Source organism: Gobio gobio (assembly GCF_949357685.1).
Source record: "Gobio gobio genome assembly, chromosome: 3".
Taxonomy (NCBI): domain Eukaryota; kingdom Metazoa; phylum Chordata; class Actinopteri; order Cypriniformes; family Gobionidae; genus Gobio; species Gobio gobio.
In genome coordinates, this window is record NC_137099.1 from 1435984 (window position 1) to 1459335 (window position 23352).

The window sequence follows — 23352 nt, forward strand, 5'->3', positions numbered from 1 at the left end:
TTCTCCTCTCGCATTATCTTTAACCAGTTGTGTTATACAGTATTACATTATACATTCTGTTTCCCGCTCAAATATCAGAACATCCTTAAATCAAGACACATTTAATGACACGCTAATAAATTAATCAAGTCTTGTGTTCTGAGAAACTCAACAGAATGAAGTGAGTTTGAGCTGAAAACAAGAGCAAATATACTGTAGCTGCAAGCAGCCATTACCAGGGCCAAGTGCAAAGAAGACAAGACATGACAAAATGGCTGACAGTGGCAGATCAACTGCAGCAATGAGCAATTAAACACATTTTATGATGATTTTTGGCAAAAGATTGAAAAATGCAGTGTAGTCTATGGGAATTTCATGTTTTCTTCTATTATAGCGCCACCAAGAGGCACAATCCTACCATTTTTTGTGTCCTTAGAGTAAGCCCATACATGTGTGTCAATTTTGGTGAAAACATCTAATTTTGTTTTGTAGTTATGGACATTTATATGAAAAAACGTTAAAAAAAATGACTGACACCTGACTTTGATTGGATTTTACTCCCCCTTACTATCAATATTTTGACATTTGGGCATTAGCGTTTAGCTATCGACCTATGTTTCTGAACTTCTGGCGCTGGTTTCGACTCGATCAGACTAGCGGTTTCGAAGATAAATAGCTAACGTTTATAAAAGCGCTAAATTACAATGCTGCCCAAACCTGGCAAGTCTGGTATCATTGGACTCGGCAAGGATTCACGAGTGTAAAGAGACGACTCTCGTGAAAATAAGTCAACCACACCCAAAGTTATAAGCATTTGAGAGAAAAAAATGATCCACTAGATGGTGCTGTTTCAAAACTTTTCAGGCTCCTTCAGGGCATCGTGCTGATGACTCATACTGAGTTTCGTAACAATCTGTTCATGTGTTCATAAAATACAGCATTTTAGCACATAATTCAAAATGGCCGATATGGTAAAATTGGTTATCAGTCGACTCGGCATGCCGTCCTGAATCTAACGAGACCACTTTTATGATTTTTGGACAAACAGTTCAGAAGTTGTAAGCGAAAATAGCCAATTTTCGTATCTCCGGACCAGTAGGTGGCGCTGTGCCAAAACGCTGCATGCTGCCTCAGGTCATGCTTGGGATAACATGTACCAAGTTTGGTTTGAATACGATAAAGCGTTGCGGAGATATAGCCTTAAGTGTGTTTTCGCAACCGCTACGTAAAAATTTGTTTGCGCGTTGTTTGCGAACAGTTGTATGAATCAACTTGAATTCCATAACTTTTTGTCGCCATGGTCTGAAGATGATCTGGTTCAATTTTCGTGAAAATCAGAGCAACGGCCTTGGAGGAGTTCGCAAAATAGGTTTTTCGGTTAATTCAAAATGGCGCAGAATTTTGTTTCTATCCCTTAGGGTTCAAAAGTTATTAGCATAAACATGAGTGCAACTTTGGACAGGTGGTGGCGCTAGAGGGATTGTTTTAGAGACTCCAAAATTGGTGTGGTGAATGTTGGGACTGTGCTCTATCTGTGTGCCAATTTTCATAACTTTCCCACAAGCGGTTCTATGGGCTGCAATAGACTTTAATGGCATAATAATAATAATAAGAAATCTAACGGTTTCAATAGGAGCCTCCGGACTGCTGGTGCTCACCCCTGAAGATCATCACTGGGTGTGAACATGACTCTCGTCTGAATGAAGGGGATGCTTATGAACACATTGACAGAGATTTGATCATGATTTAATCATAAAATCACAAGATTCAGATCTCAAACTTTAAGCTATTAAAGGAATGGAGATCTGTTGGAAATTGTGTCACTAATACTCATTTACAGGACAGTCTGTCTGTCCATCTGACTGTCTGTCTGTCCATCTGACTGTCTGTCTGTCTGTCTGTCCATCTGACTGTCTGTCTGTCCATCTGACTGTCTGTCCATCTGACTGTCTGTCCGTCCATCTGACTGTCTGTCTGTCCATCTGACTGTCTGTCTGTCCATCTGACTGTCTGTCTGTCCATCTGACTGTCTGTCTGTCCATCTGACTGTCTGTCCGTCCATCTGACTGTCTGTCTGTCCATCTGACTGTCTGTCCATCTGACTGTCTGTCTGTCCATCTGACTGTCTGTCCATCTGACTGTCTGTCTGTCCATCTGACTGTCTGTGTCTCTGTCTATCCATTTGACTTTCTGTCTCTCTGTCCATCTGACTGTCTCTCTGTCTGTCCATCGGACTGTCTGTCTGTCCATCTGTCTGTCCGCCTGTCCATCTGACTGTCTGTCTGTCTGTCCATCTGACTGTCTCTCTGTCTGTCCATCTGACTGTCTGTGTCTCTGTCTGTCCATCTGACTGTCTGTGTCTCTGTCTATCCATTTGACTTTCTGTCTCTCTGTCCATCGGACTGTCTGTCAGTCCATCTGACTGTCTGTCCATCTGACTGTCTGTGTCTCTGTCTGTACATCTGACTGTCTGTCTGTCCATCTGACTGTCTGTGTCTCTGTCTGTACATCTGACTGTCTGTGTCTCTGTCTATCCATCTGACTGTCTGTCTGTCCATCTGACTGTCTGTCTGTCCATCTGACTGTCTGTGTCTCTGTCTGTCCATCTGACTGTCTGTCCATCTGACTGTCTGTGTCTCTGTCTGTACATCTGACTGTCTGTCTGTCCATCTGACTGTCTGTGTCTCTGTCTGTACATCTGACTGTCTGTGTCTCTGTCTATCCATCTGACTGTCTGTCTGTCCATCTGACTGTCTGTCTGTCCATCTGACTGTCTGTGTCTCTGTCTGTCCATCTGACTGTCTGTCTGTCCATCTGACTGTCTGTCTGTCCATCTGACTGTCTGTCTGTCCATCTGACTGTCTGTCCATCTGACTGTCTGTCTGTCTGTCCATCTGACTGTCTGTGTCTCTGTCTATCCATTTGACTTTCTGTCTCTCTGTCCATCTGACTGTCTCTCTGTCTGTCCATCGGACTGTCTGTCTGTCCATCTGTCTGTCCGCCTGTCCATCTGACTGTCTGTCTGTCTGTCCATCTGACTGTCTCTCTGTCTGTCCATCTGACTGTCTGTGTCTCTGTCTATCCATTTGACTTTCTGTCTCTCTGTCCATCGGACTGTCTGTCAGTCCATCTGACTGTCTGTCCATCTGACTGTCTGTGTCTCTGTCTGTACATCTGACTGTCTGTCTGTCCATCTGACTGTCTGTGTCTCTGTCTGTACATCTGACTGTCTGTGTCTCTGTCTATCCATCTGACTGTCTGTCTGTCCATCTGACTGTCTGTCTGTCCATCTGACTGTCTGTGTCTCTGTCTGTCCATCTGACTGTCTGTGTCTCTGTCTGTACATCTGACTGTCTGTCTGTCCATCTGACTGTCTGTGTCTCTGTCTGTACATCTGACTGTCTGTGTCTCTGTCTATCCATCTGACTGTCTGTCTGTCCATCTGACTGTCTGTCTGTCCATCTGACTGTCTGTGTCTCTGTCTGTCCATCTGACTGTCTGTCTGTCCATCTGACTGTCTGTCTGTCCATCTGACTGTCTGTGTCTCTGTCTATCCATTTGACTTTCTGTCTCTCTGTCCATCGGACTGTCTGTCAGTCCATCTGACTGTCTGTCCATCTGACTGTCTGTGTCTCTGTCTGTACATCTGACTGTCTGTCTGTCCATCTGACTGTCTGTGTCTCTGTCTGTACATCTGACTGTCTGTGTCTCTGTCTATCCATCTGACTGTCTGTCTGTCCATCTGACTGTCTGTCTGTCCATCTGACTGTCTGTGTCTCTGTCTGTCCATCTGACTGTCTGTCCATCTGACTGTCTGTGTCTCTGTCTGTACATCTGACTGTCTGTCTGTCCATCTGACTGTCTGTGTCTCTGTCTGTACATCTGACTGTCTGTGTCTCTGTCTATCCATCTGACTGTCTGTCTGTCCATCTGACTGTCTGTCTGTCCATCTGACTGTCTGTGTCTCTGTCTGTCCATCTGACTGTCTGTCTGTCCATCTGACTGTCTGTCTGTCCATCTGACTGTCTGTCCATCTGACTGTCTGTCCATCTGACTGTCTGTCTGTCCATCTGACTGTCTGTGTCTCTGTCTATCCATTTGACTTTCTGTCTCTCTGTCCATCTGACTGTCTCTCTGTCTGTCCATCGGACTGTCTGTCTGTCCATCTGTCTGTCCGCCTGTCCATCTGACTGTCTGTCTGTCTGTCTGTCCATCTGACTGTCTCTCTGTCTGTCCATCTGACTGTCTGTGTCTCTGTCTATCCATTTGACTTTCTGTCTCTCTGTCCATCGGACTGTCTGTCTGTCCATCTGACTGTCTGTCCATCTGACTGTCTGTCCATCTGACTGTCTGTGTCTCTGTCTGTACATCTGACTGTCTGTCTGTCCATCTGACTGTCTGTGTCTCTGTCTGTACATCTGACTGTCTGTGTCTCTGTCTATCCATCTGACTGTCTGTCTGTCCATCTGACTGTCTGTCTGTCCATCTGACTGTCTGTATCTCTGTCTGTACATCTGACTGTCTGTCTGTCCATCTGACTGTCTGTCTCTCTGTCTGTCCATCTGACTGTCTGTCTGTCCATCTGACTGTCTGTCTGTCTATCCATCGGACTGTCTGTGTCTCTGTCTATCCATTTGACTTTCTGTCTCTGTTTGTCCATCTGACTGTCTGTCTGTCTGTCTGTCTGTCTGTCTGTCTGTCTGTCCATCTGACTGTCTCTCTGTCTGTCCATCTGACTGTCTATCCATATGTCTGTCTGTGTCTCTATCCATTTGACTTTCTGTCTCTGTTTGTCCATCTGACTGTCTCTCTGTCTGTCCATCTGACTGTCTCTCTGTCTGTCCATCTGACTGTCTCTCTGTCTGTCCATCTGACTGTCTCTCTGTCTGTCCATCTGACTGTCTCTCTGTCTGTCTGTCTGTCTGTGTCTCTCTATCCATTTGACTTTCTGTCTCTGTTTGTCCATCTGACTGTCTCTCTGTCTGTCCATCTGACTGTCTCTCTGTCTGTCCATCTGACTGTCTCTGTCTGTCCATCTGACTGTCTATCCATCTGTCTGTCTGTGTCTCTCTATCCATTTGACTTTCTGTCTCTGTTTGTCCATCTGACTGTCTCTCTGTCTGTCCATCGGACTGTCTCTCTGTCTGTCCATCGGACTGTCTCTCTGTCTGTCCATCTGACTGTCTCTCTGTCTGTCTGTCCATCTGACTGTCTCTCTGTCCATCTGACTGTCTGTCTGTCCATCTGACTGACTGTCTGTCTATCCATCTGATTGTCTCTCTGTCTGTCCATTTGACTGTCTGTGTCTCTGTCTATCCATTTGACTGACTGACTGTCTGTCTGTCTGTCTGTCCATCTGACTGTCTGTCTGTCTGTCTGTCTGTCCATCTGACTGTCTGTCTGTCCATCTGTCTATCTGTCCATCTGACTGTCTGTCTATCGATCTGTCCATCTGACTGTCTGTCTGAACATCTGACTGTCTCTCTGTCCACCTGTCTGTCCATCTGTCTCTCTGCCTGTTGTTCTGTCTGTCCATCTTGTCTGCCTGCCTGTCTTTTGTTCTGTCTTTCTGTCCATCTGTCTGTCTTTCTGTCCATCTGACTGTCTTTCTGTCCATCTGTCTGTCCATCCGTCTGTCTGTTATTCTGTCTGTCCATCTGACTGTCTGTCTGTTATTCTGTCTGTCCATCTGACTGTCTGTCTGTCCATCTGACTGTCTCTCTGTCTGTCTGTCCATCTGACTGTCTCTCTGTCTCTCTGTCCATCTGACTGTCTGTCTGTCTGTCCATCTGTCTGTCTGTCTGTCCATCTGACTGTCTGTCTGTCCATCTGACTGTCTGTCTGTCCATCTGACTGCCCATCCGTCTGTCCGTTATTCTGTCTGTCCATCTGACTGTCTGTCTGTCCATCTGTCTGTCCATCCGTTTGTCTGTTATTCTGTCTGTCCATCTGACTGTCTGTCTGTCCATCTGTCTGTCCATCCGTCTGTCCATCCGTCTGTCTGTTATTCTGTCTGTCCATCTGACTGTCTGTCTGTCCATCTGACTTTCTCTCTGTCTGTCTGTCCATCTGACTGTCTCTCTGTCTGTCTGTCCATCTGACTGTCTCTCTGTCTGTCCATCTGACTGTCTCTCTGTCTGTCTGTTCATCTGACTGTCTGTCTGTCCATCTGACTGTCTGTCTGTCCATCTGACTGTCTTTCTGTCTGTCTGTCCATCTGACTGTCTGTCTGTCCATCTGACTGTCTTTCTGTCTGTCTGTCTGTCCATCTGACTGTCTTTCTGTCTGTCTGTCCATCTGACTGTCTGTCTGTCCATCTGACTGTCTTTCTGTCTGTCTGTTCATCTGACTGTCTGTCTGTCCATCTGACTGTCTGTCTGTCCATCTGACTGTCTGTCTGTCCATCTGACTGTCTTTCTGTCTGTCTGTCCATCTGACTGTCTGTCTGTCCATCTGACTGTCTGTCTGTCCATCTGACTGTCTTTCTGTCTGTCTGTCCATCTGACTGTCTGTCTGTCCATCTGACTGTCTTTCTGTCTGTCTGTTCATCTGACTGTCTGTCTGTCCATCTGACTGTCTGTCTGTCCATCTGACTGTCTGTCTGTCCATCTGACTGTCTTTCTGTCTGTCTGTCCATCTGACTGTCTGTCTGTCCATCTGACTGTCTGTCTGTCCATCTGACTGTCTGTCTGTCTGTCTGTCCATCTGTCTGTCCATCTGTCTGTCTGTCCATCTGTCTAATCCTCATTTACCTCAGAGAACAGATGGACGGGTTGCACGCCTTACATTCTCTTTAACTGGTCTCTAATGTCCCTTCACAAACCTGCAGAAAACCTGATTTAAACACAATTTCAACAGTTCAGCTCCACCAATGAGCACGCAATGCTTCATTTAGTTCAGTCTGTGGGGTCAAAGGTCACATCAGCACATGAAAAAACTCTAATAATTCCAACTTTTGACCATTAGTGTAAAACAATCTTGCTTGAAGATAGAGTGGGCGTGCCTCGCTGAAGAGCCGGAGCCAATGATCACGCTCTGATTATAATAACATCACTAATGAGAGCCTGAGAGAGTGAAGCACATGAGAGACTCTGGCATGTGGGACTGTTACCCTGCCATTGCCTTTTTAGGAGAGCCGCTGATAACGCCTTCGGATGATGAGCCCCCCCCCCTCACACACACACACACACACACACACACACACACAGGTCACCTCCAGTCTTTCAGGAGCTCTGTCTGATGCTGTAGGGTCTCATGGAGAAGTTCCAGGCTGCCATGATCCTCGGAGGAGTGGGAGACGCCCTGGGATACCGCAAAGGCCGCTGGGAAATGTGCACCTCGGGGGCCCAGATCCAGAAGGAGCTCGCCGCTCTCGGGGGCCTCGAGGCCCTGAAGCTGGACGCGGATCACTGGCCGCTCAGCGATGGAGCCCTAATGCACATGACCACAGCTGAGGCCCTGATCACCGGTAAGACTGACCACAAGACTGACCATAATACTGACCTGAAGACTGACCATAAGGCTGACCATAATACTGACCAGAGTGACCACAAGACTGACCATAATACTGACAAGACTGACCAGACTGACCAGAAGACTAACCATAAGACTGACCAGAAGACTAACCATAAGACTGACCTGAAGACTAACCATAAGACTGACCAGAAGACTATCCATAATACTGACCACAAGACTGACCATAATAATGACCAGAAGACTAACCACCAGAGTGACCAGAAGACTGACCACAAGACTAACCATAAGACTGACCAGAAGACTGACCAGAGTGACCAGAAGACTGACCACAAGACTAACCAGACTGACCATAAGGTTGACCAGAAGACTGACCATAAGGCTGACAAGAAGACTGACCATAAGGCTGACCAGAAGACTGACCATAATACTGACCATAAGGCTGACCAGAAGACTGACCAGAAGACTGACCATAAGGCTGACCAGAAGACTGACCATAATACTGACCATAAGGCTGACCAGAAGACTGACCATAATACTGACCAGAAGACTGACCATAATACTGACCAGAAGACTGACCATAATACTGACCAGAAGACTGACCATAATACTGACCATAAGACTGACCATAAGACTGACCATAATACTGACCATAAGGCTGACCAGAAGACTGACCATAATACTGACCATAAGACTGACCATAATACTGATCATAAGGCTGACCATAATACTGACCAGAAGACTGACCATAATACTGACCATAAGACTGACCAGAGACTGACCATAAGGCTGACCATAATACTGACCATAAGGCTGACCAGAAGACTGACCATAAGGCTGACCATAAGACTGACCATACGACTGACCATAAGACTGACCAGAAGACCAGTGTTGGGGGTAATGCATTAAAAGTAACTTGAGTTACGTAATATTACTTTTTCCAAGTAACTATTAAAGTAACGCATTACTATTCAAATTTACAACAAAATATCGGAGTTATTTTTTCACATTAATTTGACTGACAGCTCTCCTGTCCTCATGTTGAGAGTTAGTGCAGAGGTGTGTGTGTGTGTGTGTGTGTGTGTGTGTGTGTGTGTGTGTGTGTGTGTGTGTGTGTGTGTGTGTGTGTGTGTGTGTGTGTGTGTGTGTGTGTGTGTGTGTGTGTGAGTGTGTATGTGTGTGTGAACATGATGGTTATTGTAGTTCTAGACTAAATGTGAGCATTTATTTATCTCACTTGCACAATAAAAATTCTGTCCTCCTCAAAATGAATAAAATCAGTCAAATGCAAAATCAGAATACTATGCAAACCTCCAATAATTAAATGTTAAATAAAACAACTATTTTTATGCATAATCTACCTTTATATTTAATTTACCAATGTCTTGCTGCTGACCTTTGATGATGAAAATGACTAGATTTTTTGTTTTTATTGGTAAAACTTTTTTCTCCTGCATCTATTCTCCATTATCCAGAGCTGCGCAGCCTGGGGCTTATTATTTACATTTTGGTATAAGAGGTCTTTACCGTTGCACAAAAATATAACTTTTTTGTTATAAACAAAAACAAGCCCAGCCCAGGTGAGAAAAAGTAACGCAAAAGTAACGTAACGCATTACTTTTCTTAAAAAGTAACTAAGTAACTCAATTAGTTACTTTTTAAGGGAGTAACGCAATATTGTAATGCATTACTTTTCAAAGTAACTTTCCCCAACACTGCATAAGACTGACCATAATACTGACCACAATACTGACCATAAGACTGACCATAATACTGACCATAAGACTGACCAGAGACTGACGAGAGACTGACCGTAAGACTGACCATAAGACTGACCAGAGACTGACCATAATACTGACCATAAGACTGACCAGAGACTGACCATAATACTGACCATAATACTGACCATAAGACTGACCATAATACTGACCATAATACTGACCATAAGACTGACCAGAGACTGACCATAATACTGACCATAATACTGACCATAAGACTGACCAGAGACTGACCATAAGACTGACCATAATACTGACCATAAGACTGACCAGAGACTGACCATAATACTGACCATAATACTGACCATAAGACTGACCAGAGACTGACCATAAGACTGACCATAATACTGACCATAAGACTGACCAGAAACTGACCATAAGACTGACCAGAGACTGACCATAATACTGACCATAATACTGACCAGAGACTGACCATAAGATTGACCATAAGACTGACCATAAGACTGACCAGAGACTGACCATAAGACTGACCAGAGATTGACCATAAGACTGACCATAAGACTGACCAGAGACTGACCATAAGATTGACCATAAGACTGACCATAAGACTGACCATAAGACTGACCAGAGATTGACCATAAGACTGACCATAAGACTGACCAGAGACTGACCATAAGATTGACCATAAGACTGACCATAAAACTGACCAGAGACTGACCATAAGACTGACCATAAAACTGACCAGAGACTGACCATAAGACTGACCAGAGACTGACCATAAGACTGACCAGAGACTGACCATAAGACTGACCAGAGACTGACCATAAGACTGACCAGAGACTGTCCATAAGATTGACCATAAGATTGACCATAATACTGACCATAAGACTGACCATAAGACTGACCATAAGACTGACCAGAGACTGGCCATAAGACTGACCATAAGACTGACCATAAGATTGACCATAAGACTGACCATAATACTGACCATAATACTGACCAGAGACTGACCATAAGATTGACCATAAGACTGACCATAAATACTGACCATAAGACTGACCAGAGACTGACCATAAGACTAACCAGAGACTGACCATAAGACTGACCAGAGATTGACCATAAGACTGACCATAAGACTGACCATAAGACTGACCAGAGACTGACCATAAGACTGACCATAAGACTGACCATAAGACTGACCATAAGACTGACCAGAGATTGACCATAAGACTGACCATAAGACTGACCAGAGATTGACCATAAGACTGACCATAAGACTGACCATAAGACTGACCAGAGACTGACCATAAGACTGACCATAAGACTGACCATAAGACTGACCATAAGACTGACCAGAGATTGACCATAAGACTGACCATAAGACTGACCAGAGACTGACCATAAGACTGACCATAAGACTGACCAGAGACTTTACTGATCTAAAGTGCATTATTATAATCAGAATGATGACGCTGAATCAAACTATTGTTTTTTCCGTCGTGGTTTCCACACAGTAAGTGTCTATTAATGTCCTCGGCTGGGGTTTGCGCTCAGAATAGGGGATGAATGCATGTGGAATCCCTCACTAACTCCCTCATAACACACACACGCACACACACACACACTCCTGATAACGGACCCAGAATAGAGCCGCGGGTCAGGGCCATCCGTGCGCCTTCTAATGCGCTGACACACGATAATCTGTCGTAAATAACGGGCTTCGGCCCCTCCAGTCCGGCTCCACACCCGAAATAAACGCATGTATAAATCACGTTTTGGTGCTAGCGTTTGGAGAACATTTTCCAGGAAGAACGTTTGCTCATAACTAAACAGTCGTACATCAGAGTCTGCAGAAGTTAATCAGCTCCTCATTGAGCTTCCTGTCATCGTCAGGGTCCGCTGGGCTTCATCAGGGTCCCTCAGGAGCCCTAATGCGCTGGGAATGCCTTCCATCCGCCTCACACAAACACTCTAATCAGCTGCGGTTCACCACTGCTAAACTCGTCCTGACACATGACTAGCGCTGTGGATGCCACACATGCTTGATCGTGTGTGTGTGTGTGTGTGTGTGTGTGTGTGTGTGTGTGTGTGTGTGTGTGAAACCTCATCAGATTACTGGTGTCTGGAGGATCTGTACCGGGAGCTGGTGCGGCTCTATGTGGAGGCCATGGTGAGTCTGCAGGGCCGGGCCCCGGAGCCCAGTTCTGTGCAGGGATGCGCCAACCTCAAGCCCAACAACTTCCTGCTAGCCTGGCACACGCCGTTCAATGAGAAAGGTACAGACGCGCAATACTGAGGGAGTGAACGGGTTTCATTCAGAACCTGTCTGACTGTCCGTCTGTCTGTCTGTCTGTCTGACTGTCCGTCTGTCTGACTGTCCATCTGTCTGTCTGACTGTCCGTCTGTCTGTCTAAGTGTCTGTCTGTCTGTCTGTCTGTCTGTCTGTCTGTCTGTCTGTCTGTCTGTCTGTCTGTCTGTCTGACTGTCTGTGTGACTGTCTGTCTGTCTAAGTGTCTGTCTGTCTGTCTGTCTGAGTGTCTGTCTGTCTGTCTGTCTGTGTGTGTGTCTGTCTGTCTGAGTGTCTGTGTGTCTGTCTGTGTGTCTGTCTGAGTGTCTGTCTGAGTGTCTGTCTGAGTGTCTGTCTGAGTGTCTGTGTGTCTGTCTGAGTGTTTGAGTGTCTGTCTGGGTGTCTGAGTGTCTGTCTGTCTGTCTGTCTGTCTGTCTGAGTGTCTGTGTGTCTGTCTGAGTGTCTGTCTGAGTGTCTGTCTGAGTGTCTGTCTGAGTGTCTGTGTGTCTGAGTGTCTGTCTGAGTGTCTGTCTGTCTGTCTGTCTGTCTGTCTGAGTGTCTTTCTGAGTGTCTTTCTGAGTGTCTGTCTGAGTGTCTGTCTGTCTGAGTGTCTGTGTCTGTCTGTCTGAGTGTCTGTCTGAGTGTCTGTCTGAGTGTCTGTCTGAGTGTCTGTCTGAGTGTCTGTGTCTGTCTGAGTGTCTGTGTCTGTCTGTCTGTGTCTGTCTGAGTGTCTGTGTCTGTCTGAGTGTCTGTCTGTCTGAGTGTCTGTCTGAGTTTCTGTCTGAGTGTCTGTCTGTCTGAGTGTCTGTCTGTCTGAGTGTCTCTGTCTGTCTGAGTGTCTGTCTGTCTGTCTGAGTGTCTGTGTCTGTCTGAGTGTCTGTGTCTGAGTGTCTGTCTGTGTCTGTCTGAGTGTCTGTCTGTCTGAGTGTCTGACTGAGTGTCTGTCTGAGTGTCTGTGTCTGTCTGAGTGTCTGTCTGTCTGTCTGTCTGAGTGTCTGTGTCTGTCTGAGTGTCTGTGTCTGTCTGTCTGTCTGACTGTCTGTCTGTCTGTCTGTCTGTCTGTCTGTCTGTCTGTCTGTCTGTCTGTCTGTCTGTCTGTCTGAGTGTCTGTCTGAGTGTCTGTCTGTCTGTCTGAGTGTCTGACTGTCTGTGTCTGTCTGTCTGAGTGTCTGTGTCTGTCTGTCTGTCTGTCTGACTGTCTGAGTGTCTGTCTGAGTGTCTGTCTGAGTGTCTGTCTGTCTGTCTGTGTCTGTCTGAGTGTCTGTCTGAGTGTCTGTGTCTGTCTGTCTGAGAGTCTGTCTGAGTGTCTGTCTGAGTGTCTGGGTGTCTGTCTGAGTGTCTGTCTGAGTGTCTGTCTGAGTGTCTGTCTGTCTGAGTGTCTGTGTGTCTGTCTGAGTGTCTGTTTGAGTGTCTGTCTGAGTGTCTGTCTGAGTGTCTGTCTGAGTGTCTGTGTCTGTCTGTCTGTCTGTCTGAGTGTCTGTCTGAGTTTCTGTCTGAGTGTCTGTCTGTCTGAGTGTCTGTCTGAGTGTCTGTGTCTGTCTCAGTGTCTGTGTCTGTCTGTCTGTGTCTGTCTGAGTGTCTGTGTCTGTCTGTCTGTGTCTGTCTGAGTGTCTGTGTCTGTCTGAGTGTCTGTGTCTGTCTGTCTGAGTGTCTGTCTGAGTTTCTGTCTGAGTGTCTGTCTGTCTGAGTGTCTGTCTGTCTGTCTGAGTGTCTCTGTCTGTCTGAGTGTCTGTCTGTCTGAGTGTCTGTGTCTGTCTGAGTGTCTGAGTGTCTGTGTCTGTCTGAGTGTCTGTCTGTGTCTGTCTGAGTGTCTGTCTGTCTGAGTGTCTGACTGAGTGTCTGTCTGAGTGTCTTTGTCTGTCTGAGTGTCTGTCTGTCTGTCTGTCTGTCTGAGTGTCTGTGTCTGTCTGAGTGTCTGTGTCTGTCTGTCTGACTGTCTGAGTGTCTGTCTGTCTGTCTGTCTGTCTGAGTGTCTGTCTGAGTGTCTGTCTGTCTGAGTGTCTGACTGTCTGAGTGTCTGTGTCTGTCTGTCTGAGTGTCTGTGTCTGTCTGTCTGACTGTCTGTCTGAGTGTCTGTCTGAGTGTCTGTCTGTCTGTCTGTCTGTGTCTGTCTGAGTGTCTGTCTGAGTGTCTGTGTCTGTCTGTCTGTCTGAGTGTCTGTCTGAGTGTCTGTCTGAGTGTCTGGGTGTCTGTCTGAGTGTCTGTCTGAGTGTCTGTCTGAGTGTCTGTCTGTCTGTCTGTCTGAGTGTCTGTGTGTCTGTCTGAGTGTCTGTCTGAGTGTCTGTCTGAGTGTCTGTGTCTGTCTGAGTGTCTGTGTCTGTCTGAGTGTCTGTGTCTGTCTGTCTGAGTGTCTGTCTGAGTGTCTGTCTGAGTTTCTGTCCTAGTGTCTGTCTGAGTGTCTGTGTCTGTCTGAGTGTCTGTGTCTGTCTGAGTGTCTGTCTGTCTTAGTGTCTGTCTGAGTGTCTGTCTGTCTGATTTTCTGTCTGTCTGTCTGAGTGTCTGTCTGTCTGAGTGTCTGTCTGTGTGTCTGTCTGAGTGTCTGTCTGTCTGAGTGTGTGTCTGTCTGAGTGTCTGTCTGAGTGTCTGTCTGTCTGAGTGTGTGTCTGTCTGAGTGTCTGTCTGTCGAGTGTCTGTGTCTGTCTGAGTGTCTGTCTGAGTGTCTGTCTGAGTGTCTGTCTGTCTGAGTGTCTGTCTGTCTGAGTGTCGGTCTGTCTGAGTGTCTGTCTGAGTGTCTGTCTGTCTGTCTGTCTGTCTGTCTGTCTGTCTGAGTGTCTGTCTGAGTGTCTGTCTGTCTGAGTGTCTGTCTGAGTGTCTGTCTGTCTGTCTGAGTGTCTGACTGTCTATCTGAGTGTCTGTCTGAGTGTCTGTCTGAGTGTATGTGTGTCTGTCTGTCTGTCTGACTGTCTGTCTGTCTGTCTGAGTGTCTGTCTGTGTGTCTGTCTGAGTGTCTGTCTGAATGTCTGTGTCTGTCTGTCTGTCTGAGTGTCTGTCTGAGTGTCTGTCTGTCTGAGTGTCTGTCTGTCTGTCTGTCTGTCTGTCTGTCTGAGTGTCTGTGTCTGTCTGAGTGTCTGTCTGAGTGTCTGTCTGAGTGTCTGTCTGTCTGTCTGTCTGAGTGTCTGTCTGAGTGTCTGTCTGAGTGTCTGTCTGTCTGAGTGTCTGTCTGAGTGTCTGACTGTCTGAGTGTCTGTCTGTCTGTCTGAGTGTCTGTCTGAGTGTATGTGTGTCTGTCTGTCTGAGTGTCTGACTGTCTGTCTGTCTGTCTGTCTGAGTGTCTGTCTGTGGGTCTGTGTGAGTGTCTGTGTCTGTCTGTCTGAGTGTCTGTCTGTGAGTGTCTGTCTGTCTGAGTGTCTGTCTGTGTGTCTGTCTGTCTGAGTGTCTGTCTGATTGTCTGTCTATCTGAGTGTCTGTCTGAGTGTCTGTCTGTCTGAGTGTCTGTCTGAGTGTCTGTCTGAGTGTCTGTCTGTCTGAGTGTCTGACTGAGTGTCTGTGTGTCTGTCTGAGTGTCTGTCTGTCTGAGTGTCTGTCCGTCTGAGTGTGTGTCTGTCTGAGTGTCTGTCTGTCTGAGTGTCTGTCTGTCTGAGTGTCTGTCTGAGTGTCTGTGTGTCTGTCTGTCTGAGTGTCTGTCTGTCTGAGTGTCTGTCCGTCTGAGTGTCTGTCTGAGTGTCTGTCTGTCTGAGTGTCTGTCTGTCTGAGTGTCTGTCTGTCTGAGTGTCTGTCTGAGTGTCTGTCTGAGTGTCTGTCTGTCTGAGTGTCTGTCTGAGTGTCTGTCTGTCTGAGTGTCTGTCTGAGTGTCTGTCTGTCTGAGTGTCTGGAATGAGATTGATCTGTTGTTGTTCCGGCAGGTTCTGGTCATGGAGCTGCCACTAAAGCCCTGTGTGTGGGGATGCGCTACTGGCAGCCGGAGCGGCTGGACAATCTGGTGGAAGTGAGCATTGAGACGGGCCGAATGACCCACAATCACCCCATCGGTGCGGCTCACACACACACACACACACACACACACACACACACACACACACACACACACACACACACACACACACACACACACACACACACACACACGAGGATCAGTATCCGTCCTTCTTCCCCCCTTCCCTCCTCCCCTGATGAGTGTGTGTGTGTGTGTGTGTGCAGGGTTTCTGGGCTCTCTCTGCACTGCTCTCTTCGCCTCATACGCCGTCCAGGGTAAGCCGCTGCAGAGCTGGGGTCGCGACCTTCTGACCGTCATCCCCAAAGCGGAGGAATACTGCAGGAAAACCATCCGCCACATGGCAGGTGAGCGGCACTGGACATCTGATCTGACCGCATCAGAACAGCACAAATCTGATCTGACCGCTTCAGAACGACACAAATCTGATCTGACCGCATCAGAACAGCACAAATCTGATCTGACCGCTTCAGAACAACACAAATCTGATCTGACCGCATCAGAACAGCACAAATCTGATCTGACCGCTTCAGAACGACACAAATCTGATCTGACCGCTTCAGAACAGCACAAATCTGATCTGACCGCTTCTGAACAGCACAAATCTGATCTGACCGCTTCAGAACAGCACAAATCTGATCTGACCGCTTCTGAACAGCACAAATCTGATCTGACCGCTTCAGAACGACACAAATCTGATCTGACCGCTTCAGAACGACACAAATCTGATCTGACCGCATCAGAACGACACAAATCTGATCTGACCGCTTCAGAACGACACAAATCTGATCTGACCGCTTCAGAACGACACAAATCTGATCTGACCGCATCAGAACGACACAAATCTGATCTGACCGCTTCAGAACAGCACAAATCTGATCTGACCGCTTCAGAACGACACAAATCTGATCTGACCGCTTCAGAACGACACAAATCTGATCTGACCGCATCAGAACAGCACAAATCTGATCTGACCGCTTCAGAACAACACAAATCTGATCTGACCGCATCAGAACAGCACAAATCTGATCTGACCGCTTCAGAACGACACAAATCTGATCTGACCGCTTCAGAACAGCACAAATCTGATCTGACCGCTTCTGAACAGCACAAATCTGATCTGACCGCTTCAGAACGACACAAATCTGATCTGACCGCTTCTGAACAGCACAAATCTGATCTGACCGCTTCAGAACGACACAAATCTGATCTGACCGCTTCAGAACGACACAAATCTGATCTGACCGCTTCAGAACGACACAAATCTGATCTGACCGCATCAGAACGACACAAATCTGATCTGACCGCTTCAGAACGACACAAATCTGATCTGACCGCATCAGAACAACACAAATCTGATCTGACCGCTTCAGAACAACACAAATCTGATCTGACCGCTTCAGAACGACACAAATCTGATCTGACCGCTTCAGAACAGCACAAATCTGATCTGACCGCTTCAGAACAGCACAAATCTGATCTGACCGCTTCAGAACGACACAAATCTGATCTGACCGCTTCAGAACAGCACAAATCTGATCTGACCGCTTCAGAACAACACAAATCTGATCTGACCACTTCAGAACGACACAAATCTGATCTGACCGCTTCAGAACAGCACAAATCTGATCTGACCGCTTCAGAACAACACAAATCTGATCTGACCGCTTCAGAACAACACAAATCTGATCTGACCACTTCAGAACGACACAAATCTGATCTGACCGCTTCAGAACAGCACAAATCTGATCTGACCGCTTCAGAACGACACAAATCTGATCTGACCGCTTCAGAACAGCACAAATCTGATCTGACCGCTTCAGAACAGCACAAATCTGATCTGACCGCTTCAGAACAACACAAATCTGATCTGACCGCTTCAGAACAACACAAATCTGATCTGACCACTTCAGAACGACACAAATCTGATCTGACCGCTTCAGAACAGCACAAATCTGATCTGACCGCTTCAGAACGACACAAATCTGATCTGACCGCTTCAGAACAACACAAATCTGATCTGACCACTTCAGAACGACACAAATCTGATCTGACCGCTTCAGAACAGCACAAATCTGATCTGACCGCTTCAGAACGACACAAATCTGATCTGACCGCTTCAGAACAGCACAAATCTGATCTGACCGCTTCAGAACAGCACAAATCTGATCTGACCGCTTCAGAACAGCACAAATCTGATCTGACCGCTTCAGAACAACACAAATCTGATCTGACCACTTCAGAACGACACAAATCTGATCTGACCGCTTCAGAACAGCACAAATCTGATCTGACCGCTTCAGAACGACACAAATCTGATCTGACCGCTTCAGAACTACACAAATCTGATCTGACCGCTTCAGAACAGCACAAATCTGATCTGACCGCTTCAGAACGACACAAATCTGATCTGACCGCTTCAGAACAGCACAAATCTGATCTGACCGCTTCAGAACGACACAAATCTGATCTGACCGCTTCAGAACGACACAAATCTGATCTGACCGCTTCAGAACAGCACAAATCTGATCTGACCGCTTCAGAACAGCACAAATCTGATCTGACCGCTTCAGAACGACACAAATCTGATCTGACCGCTTCAGAACAGCACAAATCTGATCTGACCGCTTCAGAACAACACAAATCTGATCTGACCGCTTCAGAACGACACAAATCTGATCTGACCGCTTCAGAACAGCACAAATCTGATCTGACCGCTTCAGAACAGCACAAATCTGATCTGACCGCTTCAGAACAGCACAAATCTGATCTGACCGCTTCAGAACGACACAAATCTGATCTGACCACTTCAGAACAACACAAATCTGATCTGACCACTTCAGAACGACACAAATCTGATCTGACCGCTTCAGAACAGCACAAATCTGATCTGACCACTTCAGAACGACACAAATCTGATCTGACCGCTTCAGAACAGCACAAATCTGATCTGACCGCTTCAGAACGACACAAATCTGATCTGACCGCTTCAGAACTACACAAATCTGATCTGACCGCTTCAGAACAGCACAAATCTGATCTGACCGCTTCAGTCAAGTCAAGTCAAGTCAACTTTATTTATATAGCGCTTTTAACAATGTAGATTGTTTCAAAGCAGCTTTACAGTGTTAAACAGGAAAATAATGCAGCATAATTTTATTCAGCTGTATAGCCATTCTGGAAAAATTTCAAGTATCATACAGTGACAGTGTGGGCTTTAGATTAATAATTTGATCAGTAATTTAGTTTAAATGGTTAATTTAGTTTATTATTTAGATGTATTTCGATGTTTAGTTGAAAAATTTAGTGTCCCCAACTGAGCACGCCAAGCCAGAGGCAACAGTGGCAAGGAAACCAAAACCCCATTAGGTGACCTAATGGAGAAAAATAAACCTTGGGAGAAACCAGGCTCAGTCGGGGTGCCAGTTCTCCTCTGGCCAATTAACAAACAGCGTATTATTATTATTATTCTGGCAGTTTTACAGCTCGGAGGTCATAATAGATCAGAATATTCGAGGGACCGGGGGCAACATGCTGGAGACGGGTTTATTGAGGATGATGTTGATTAAATAATTATTAAAGTGCAATATTCGAATGATCGGAGGCAACACGCAGGAGACGGGTTTATTGAGATGCCGTGTCGATGAGGCAGTTTCAGGGGGAGTCTAATCACGGTCTCCCAGACACTTCAGGGTCCTGTGTTGGTCTTCTCTGGGCGCAGGTCCACCATCTGATCTGGATACGGCCCGGATCCAGCTGACTGCAGTAAACCTCGGGATAAAACAGAGAGACTAACATTAGCGTAGATGCCATTCTTCTGATGATGTAACGAGTACATCAGGTGTTATGGGAAGTGTTCCCGGTTCCGGCTGACCTAGTTAATGCAGCCTAACAATCATTTCATTGAAAAAGTGTTTTATGTGTATGCCACAGTAAAGAGATGTGTTTTTAGTCTAGATTTAAACTGACAGAGTGTGTCTGCTTCCCGAACAATGTTAGGAAGACTGTTCCAGAGTTTAGGTGCTAAATAGGAAAACGATCGACCGCCTGCAGTTGATTTGGATATTCTCGGTATGATCAACTGGCCAGAATTTTGAGACCGCAGTAGACGTGATGGAGTATAATATGTTAAGAGCTCGCTCAAGTATTGGGGAGCTAAACCATTTAGTGCTTTGTAAGTAATAAGTAAGATTTTAAAATTTATGCGATGTTTAATAGGCAGCCAGTGCAGTGTTGACAGAACTGGGCTAATATGGTCATACTTCCTGGTTCTAGTAAGAACTCGAGCTGCTGCGTTTTGGACCAGCTGGAGTTTATTTATTAAGCGAGCAGGGCAACCACCCAGTAGAGCATTACAATAATCTAACCTTGAGGTCATGAACGCATGAACTAACTGTTCAGCATTTTGCATTGAGAGCATGTGCCGTAATTTAGATATATTTTTAAGATGGTAGAAAGCAGTTTTACAGATGCTAGAAACGTGGCTCTCAAACGAAAGATTGGTATCAAAGAGCACACCCAGGTTCCTCACTGACGACGAGGACTTGACAGAACAGCCATCAAGTGTTAGACAGTATTCTAGGTTACTACTTGTGGAGCTTTTTTGTCCAATAATTAAAAATTCAGTTTTTTCTGAATTGAGTTGCAGGAAATTACCAGTCATCCAATGTTTTATATCAGCTATGCATTCCGTTAATCTTGTGAATTGGTAAGTTTCTTTAGGGCGTGAAGAAATATAGAGCTGAGTATCGTCAGCATAACAATGAAAACTAACGCCATGCTTCCTAATGATATCTCCCAGTGGTAGCATGTACAGGGTGAAGAGTAGCGGTCCTAGCACTGAGCCTTGCGGTACTCCATACTGAACTTGCGATCGGTGTGACATATCTTCATTTACTACTACAAACTGATAACGGTCGCATAGGTATGATTTAAACCATGATAATGCAATTCCACTAATACCTACATAATTTTCGAGTCTATTCAAAAGAATGTTGTGGTCGATAGTATCAAATGCAGCGCTAAGATCGAGTAACACTAATAGAGAGATACAGCCACGATCGGATGATAAGAGCAAATCATTTGTAACTCTGACGAGAGCAGTCTCAGTGCTATGATACGGTCTAAATCCTGACTGGAAATCCTCACAGATACCATTTCTTTCTAAAAAGGAACATAATTGTGAAGACACTGCCTTTTCAAGTATTTTTGACAGAAAGGGTAGATTTGAGATTGGTCTATAATTGACTAAATCTGTAGGATCAAGTTGCGGTTTTTTAATAAGTGGTTTAATAATTGCCAACTTAAAAGTTTTCGGTACATATCCTAATGACAAAGATGAATTAATGATATTAAGAAGAGGATCTATGACCTCTGGTAGCATCTCTTTTAATAGCCTAGTTGGTATAGGGTCGAGCATACATGTTGTCGATTTTGATGATTTAACGAGTTTAGCCAATTCTTCTTCTCCTATAGCAGTGAATGAGTGTAATTTTTCCTCAGTGACACTACAATGCTCTGTCTGATGTGATGCTGTATTAGACGGCTGCATGGTTAAAAAATTTTTCCTAATATTATCAATCTTACATGTGAAGAAGTTCATAAAGTCATTACTGCTGTGCTGTTTACAATCATCAGAAGTTGAAGCTTTATTTTTGGTTAATTTAGCCACTGTATCGAATAAATACCTTGGGTTGTGTTTGTTTTCTTCCAAGAGAGTTGAGAAATAAGCAGATCTAGCAGTTTTTACAGCCTTTCTGTATGTGATCATGTGCTCTTTCCACGAATTACGAAATACCTCTAATTTTGTTTTCTTCCAGCTGCGCTCCATTTTTCTGGCTGCTGTTTTAAGGGCCCGTGTGTGCTCGTTGTACCACGGCGTTGGACTATTTTCTTTAATCTTCTTTAAGCGCAGAGGAGCAACTGTGTCTAAAGTACTGCAAAAGAGAGAGTCAATAGTTTCTGTTGCAACATCGAGTTCTTCTATACTATCTGGGATGCTGAGCAGATGATACTGATGAGGGAGATTATTTAAAAAGCAATCTTTAGTAGCGGCAGTGATTGTCCTGCCATTTTTAAAGCGAGGGGGCGGCTTTGCAACCTTAGCTAAATTAAGTATACATGATACTAAGTAATGATCTGAGATGTCATCGCTCTGCTGCAGAATTTCAACGGTATCAACATTTATTCCATGTGACAATATTAGGTCTAAAGTATGATTATGGCGATGAGTGGCTCCTGACACGTGTTGCCTAACTCCAATAGAGTTTAGTGTGTCTTTAAATGCTAATCCCAATACGTCTTTTCCGTTGTCAACATGGATATTAAAATCACCAACAATTAGTACTTTATCTACGGCCAGTACTAACTCTGATAGAAAATCAGCAAATTCTTTGATAAAGTCTGTATTATGCCCTGGTGGCCTGTATACAGTAGCTAACACAAATGTTGAACGGGTTTTATCATGTACACTACATAGCGTTACATAAAGCACCAAAACTTCGAAGGAATTATATTTGAAACTAGACTTCTGAGTAATACTGAAGATATTATTATAAATTACAGCGACCCCTCCCCCTTTACCTTTCAGACGCGGCTCATGTTTATAACAATAATCTTGGGGGGTGGACTCATTTAAGGTAATGTAGTCGTCAGGTTTTAGCCAGGTTTCTGTCAAACAGAGCACATCTAGATTATTATCTGTAATAATATCATTAACAATAAGCGCTTTTGGGGAAAGGGATCTAATATTCAGCAACCCAAGCTTTATCAATTGTTCATCTGTATTATATATTTTGTTTATTTGTTGGACGTCAATTAAATTTTTACTGTTGAATGGTTTTGATGTTTTTTTGTATTTACTAATTCGGGGAACAGACACAGTCTCTATATGATAATATCTAGGTGAAAGAGTCTCTATGTGCTGGGATTTATCTGACTCCGGTAACGTGAGACAGCTAGCAGACGGTCGGTTTAGCCAGTTTGTCTGCTTCCTGACCTGGGCCCTAGTGAGTCAAGGTTTAGCTCTAAGACTATGTGCCAGATTACTAGAGAGAAGAGCGGCACCACCCCAAGAGGGATGGATGCCATCCTTCTTCAACAGGTCAGGTCTGCCCCAAAAACTTTTCCAATTGTCTATGAACCCTATGTTATTTTGCAGACACCACTTAGACAACCAGCCATTGAGTGATGATAGTCTGCTAACTATCTCATCACTCCTTTTTACCGGGAGCGGTCCAGAACAAAAAACAGCCTCAGACATCGTACTAGCGAGTTCACACACCTCTTTAATGTTAATTTTGGTGATCTCCGACTGGCGAAGTCGAACATCATTAGTGCCGACGTGAATAATAATCTTAGAGAATTTACGATTAGCTTTAGCCAGCACTTTTAAATTTGCTTTGATGTCAGGTGCTCTGGCTCCCGGTAAACAAGTGACTATGGTAGCTGGTGTCTCTATCTTCACGTTCCGTGTAATAGAATCGCCAATGACTAGGGCACTTTCAACAGGATACTCAGTGGGTGCTTCACTGAGAGGGGAGAACCTGTTTGATGTTATAACCGGAACGGAAAAGCGGTTCTTTGGTCTGCGACTATGCTGCCTCACTGTTACCCAGTTTCCCTGCTGCGAGGGCCCTGCAGCCGGAACCGAAGAATGTACAGAGTTCACTAAGCTATTCGCATCCAAATCAGTGTCTAAAGCTGTTACATCCTCACTACTCTCAGATAAAGTATGGATGCGTGTTTCTAATTCTGAAATCTTCTCCGTCAGCCTAACTATCTCCTTACATTTATCACATGTGAAGCCCTTTTCGCCAGCGGAGAAGCCTATACTGAACATGTGGCATGCACTGCAGGTGATAATGACAGGAGAAGACATGACTTACCGTGTTTGTTGATTAATCCAATTTACCACTTACCACAATCGTTTGCTGGACACAATT

The 23352-nt window shown here is 45.3% G+C and overlaps 1 protein-coding gene across 2 annotated transcripts in view; it reads left to right on the top strand.

Moving 5' to 3' along the window:
- The first annotated feature begins 7169 nt into the window (after positions 1–7169).
- Positions 7170–23352, top strand: part of adprhl1 (ADP-ribosylhydrolase like 1) — an 18168-nt gene continuing 1985 nt past the window's right edge. For both annotated transcript variants that reach the window (XM_079812311.1, XM_079812312.1), the window contains exons 1-4: positions 7170–7447; positions 11303–11467; positions 15321–15446; positions 15616–15756. In XM_079812311.1, the coding sequence (XP_079668437.1) occupies positions 7234–7447; positions 11303–11467; positions 15321–15446; positions 15616–15756 (646 nt within the window). In that variant the 5' untranslated portion in view covers positions 7170–7233. The remainder of the gene's footprint in view (positions 7448–11302; positions 11468–15320; positions 15447–15615; positions 15757–23352) is intronic.